Source organism: Buceros rhinoceros, unplaced genomic scaffold (assembly GCF_000710305.1).
Source record: "Buceros rhinoceros silvestris isolate BGI_N320 unplaced genomic scaffold, ASM71030v1 scaffold15427, whole genome shotgun sequence".
NCBI lineage: Eukaryota > Metazoa > Chordata > Aves > Bucerotiformes > Bucerotidae > Buceros > Buceros rhinoceros.
Window position 1 is genome coordinate 1,827 of NW_010422876.1, and position 4,270 is coordinate 6,096.

Sequence of the window (4,270 nt, forward strand, 5' to 3'; positions counted from 1 at the left end):
GAAGTTATGGGGCAGAGGGAGGGAACAACAAAGAGACTTCCTTTCTATCATAACGCACACTGTACGGTACAGAAAACGGGGGAAGGAAGAGCGACAGACGCCTCAGTATGACTAGTCCACAGGGTTTCCAAGACTTGACTGGACAAAGCCCTGCGCAACGTAGCTGGACAAGAGACCTCCTGAAGACCCTTCCCACAGGTTTTTAAGATCTGTCAAGGGGACAAAGGACGCTAGAGAAAATCTAAAATGAGCAAGTTGATGAGTAATCGAAAAAGTAAGAAAAGCCACACTTACTTGAATTTCTCTTTCAATAACTGCAGTACAAGGATAGATATAGTGTGAGGCTGAACATGACACACAAGGTGAAGCTATACTTGAAAAATCCAGGGCTTTATTTTAAACAATTTTTTTTCTTCACAAAAATGTCCCAGACCGTACATCAATATTTTTCTAAGGTAGGTGGGTTTTTTTATGTAAGCCTGTCCTCTCCTTCAATTCTGAGGTAGAGGTACACACGCAGTTCCAATCAGCATTTAAAAAAAATAAAAACCACAACCCACTGAAGCTATCCTCACTATAATCCAGAAGAAAACAAAGCAATGCACAAGAACACCATGTCCATTTTTCCTCTGTTAACTGCTCAGATAAATTGGAAGTCATGCCATGGCCTATAAAAGTTGCCATTGAAAAGTTGGCCCATCAACTCTGTGAAAAATTCCTAAAAAGATCAGAGCTGATATCACGGAGGGGCATCGTCTAAGGCAACGCTTCCAGAAGGAGAATCCTCTGCACCAGAGGCAGGACTGTCAGGCAGAGGAATAGAGGCATCTATTTCCAAGCCGTGCTGCTTCTCCAGATCACAGTTCAGGTCAGAATTTCCTTCGCCACTCACCTCTCCCTCTGACTCTTCAGCCAATTTGTCTTGGGCCTGGGCTGACTCCTCAGAATCTTCTTTTTCACGCAGAAAGCTGCAAATCGTATTGGGTCTGCTGTGGGAAAAATATGGGTCCTTGATCTGTAACCACTCCACTCCACCTGACGCAAAGAAGAAAATTGCTGTTAGTGACAAAAGTAGTTAACAGCAGTTTTTTCTTAGTTTAAGTTTGTTGTTACGGATGAGCCTGCACAACATTTAAGTAGAAGAATCACTTCAGATAGAAAGATGTCTTTCAAGAATTTGGACCAACACTAATTTTTTGCGGTGAGTCTCACCATGGGGCTTAAACCATTTATTTTCCTTGAAAAATAAGGCTACAAATAACGGAAAGGCATTTGATACAGAAACACCAACTTAAAATGAAGGGAAACTTCACTGTTTATAGATTAACAATAGCACGCACAGCCTAAACCAGCTTATCCAAGCAGCACAGCTACAAGTTTTTATCCAGATACTGGAGGCACTGTGTATGGGTCACTGATGTCACCAGCGGGCACAGGGGATCAAATTTTAGGAAAGTAATGAAAAGCGGGAATGTCAAGATACAAAACTGTGGTATGCCCATGCCTTATAAAAGAGGTAGAAGTCAAAACTACAGAGAGGTTCAAAAAGCGAGGGAAGATGACTAAAGACACAGCAGCCCAGATGAAAACTCTCGTCAGGATACTCCTGGACTGCTGAACACCAGAAGGATGACAACAGAAAGGACTACTCCTGTATACGTCCCGCTCCTCTCGCTTTCCCCATATGTGTTTACTACCGTCCGTAGTCAGAAATGCAATACAGGACTAAACTACCTTTGGTCTGGTCCAGTATGGCAGTGCCTGTTGTATTTAGGTGTCAGACACCACCCTTAGACACTTAGAACAACTTAAATATAATTCAAAATGCTGAGAAAATATTTTACACATGCACTCCAGAGAATAAAAAGTTTGTTCACTTAAATCTTAGAACATCTGGCAACATGACAGGGAATGACATCAGAGACAACGTAAGAATGTGTGTCATCTCCTGCACTCACATATAGCAAGCTCTTACAGACTGAACAGACTCCAAACAGAACTGGGGTTACATTTCTGTCAGGGCACAGAAACAAAGTGTTTTCCAGCAGGTATTCTCATTATTGCTCCTCCAGAACAACACAGGCCTTTGTATTAAGCAACGTATTTTCTAGTCTATTATACTTCTTAAATAGTAGTTTCTCTTTAATATTACCCACTTATTTACACGAACAGCAGAAACAGTACAAGGTGTTGACAAGAATGCTGATGTTTGCTTAGATTCTGGATGACTGCTATGATCAGAGTCCAGCTGACTGCCCATGTTTAATGTAAAATGGCCACATATTCTTAAAATATGAAGCAGTAACGGAACAATTCAGCTGTAGCACACACAACACAGAACTTCTTACAAACAATATTACAGATTTTCAACAATTAGAGACTCAAAAAGTCATTAGAAAAATAGATAGAAGTAAAAAGAAAAAAAATAATCAACAAAGCACTACTAAACAACACTTCTGATTTCAGAACGATTGCCAAAACCTTTAGATGACAGAAAAACAAACCAGGGAACATCAGCATATGTTTGTCCTGTGTCTACACTGTTCTGTAGGAGTCTCCTACCAGCCACTTCCGGAGGCAGAACTGGTCAGAAGGAATCTCTGACTCTCTCTTTTTCTTTCTCTTTCGTTTTGTATTTTTGTGTTCAAATATACAAATTTGTTGCCTGAAGAAGCAAGTTCCTCTAACTTCCTGCATGCTCTTGAATCAAACACTTAATCAAGGCTGACACTCCTAAGCATAATCCACCCACGTCCCCAGAGAAGAGTCACTAACCAACATTCTCTTCTCCTTCCTTCTTTTCTGTCAGAAGTGTCCGGGTCATGTTCAGCTTCTTCATTGTGTGGCATTTGTATTTCAGCTGTACTTTTTGGTTGCCTTCTGCATCTGCTAGGAAGAGAGGAGAAGAAACAATACCCCAAACCCAATCACTATAGTGAATTCCACTATCAGCTGAAACAAGATAAGTATTTTTAACCTCCCAGACTGCCACAAGGAACAGGATATCAAATCACAACAATTACCATGTTCTGTGTTTTCTTCAAAAACCACACAGGTTCCCAAGGTATCTATGGAAAACAAAGTGAGAAAGTCTTCGGGAGTGATTTCTATCAGCTGTAGATACCACAACCACTGGCACAGCTCTGGCAACGTTCTGACTTGCAGCCCCTCGCAAAGGCCCAGAGCTAGAAACCAACCTGCTAAGGGAGCAGGACAAATGGGAGCACTACAGACTGCAGGTGCCAGTCCTGCTTAAACAGGAGACAACAAGGTTATGGCATTTTATGTCCCACATTTCTCTCCACAGAGATACCACCTGGTGCAGCCCCGAGTCAGCTCCCAGGCTTACTTACCAGTAAGTAACATGGATACACAGCTAATTTAGCCATGAACGCAGGCTGGTGCTGTTCTGTATGGTGTCATACATCCACCACCCAAACTTCAGCACCTCACAGGACCACGTCCTCCATGCACAGCACGATTAATTGATGTTAAGAAAGTTCTTTGGGTCGCATGAAAAAGGAGAGATTCAATGCACATCATTTCTCCTACCTTCATATTCTCCTGCAAATACATATCTGTCCACTTGTAAAATGGGCCTCTCTGTCTCTATTCCCTACAAAGAGAGGGACAAAATTGCTCGGATGTCAGGTCTTGCTGTAAGACCAGAGAAGACAGATGTAGCAGAATCCAGATTCCATCAATTCCTTGAAAAGACAAATTGTTAAAAGAACCCACCCCATAAGGTAAAGCAGTAAAGTAAGTATTCCATAACACAGTCAATGTGAAGTAAAACATTTCTTTTGGTATTAGAGAAAAGGAATGGATTCCAGACTGCAAAGCTTGATATTCAGAAAAATTAATCTTTAAAACAGGATTTATGGAAGTGAGTAGGAGAGTTCTGCAGAGGGTATGATTTTTCAGAAGCTAGCAGACTGCTGAAAGAATGGCAAGACGTGCAATTAAATTAGTATTTATTAGTTTTCAGAAAAAGTAATAAAAGTAGGTTTTGTCATGACAGTTGACCTCAAGTTCTTCTGCAGTGTTGAACACTGGGGGCGGGGGAAGGAGTTTTCCTTCCATTTTTGTAGGAGTCTTAGTTAAGCTGTCACAAAGGGTCTAGCCACCCTTACTGTAGAATCACCGTACTGTTAAAAAACATAAACCACAATGACAACTTTTCAGTCTATCGTCATTCATGTTCCTGTAAGTATATTAAATCCAAAGAATATACCAGATAATACTGTTCTTGTAATCACAACAAAACCAA

At 41.1% G+C, this 4,270-nt stretch overlaps 1 protein-coding gene across 1 annotated transcript in view; it reads right to left on the reverse strand.

The window, feature by feature from the left end:
- Window positions 1-691: 691 nt before the first annotated feature.
- The window catches only part of GTF3C6 (general transcription factor IIIC, polypeptide 6, alpha 35kDa), a 5,785-nt gene continuing 2,206 nt past the window's right edge, over window positions 692-4,270 (reverse strand). The window contains exons 2-5 of the mRNA XM_010140214.1: window positions 3,553-3,616; window positions 3,024-3,068; window positions 2,776-2,886; window positions 692-1,035 (exon numbers count right to left, since the gene is read on the reverse strand). Coding sequence (XP_010138516.1) covers window positions 740-1,035; window positions 2,776-2,839 — 360 coding nt within the window. The 5' untranslated portion in view covers window positions 2,840-2,886; window positions 3,024-3,068; window positions 3,553-3,616 and the 3' untranslated portion in view covers window positions 692-739. The remainder of the gene's footprint in view (window positions 1,036-2,775; window positions 2,887-3,023; window positions 3,069-3,552; window positions 3,617-4,270) is intronic.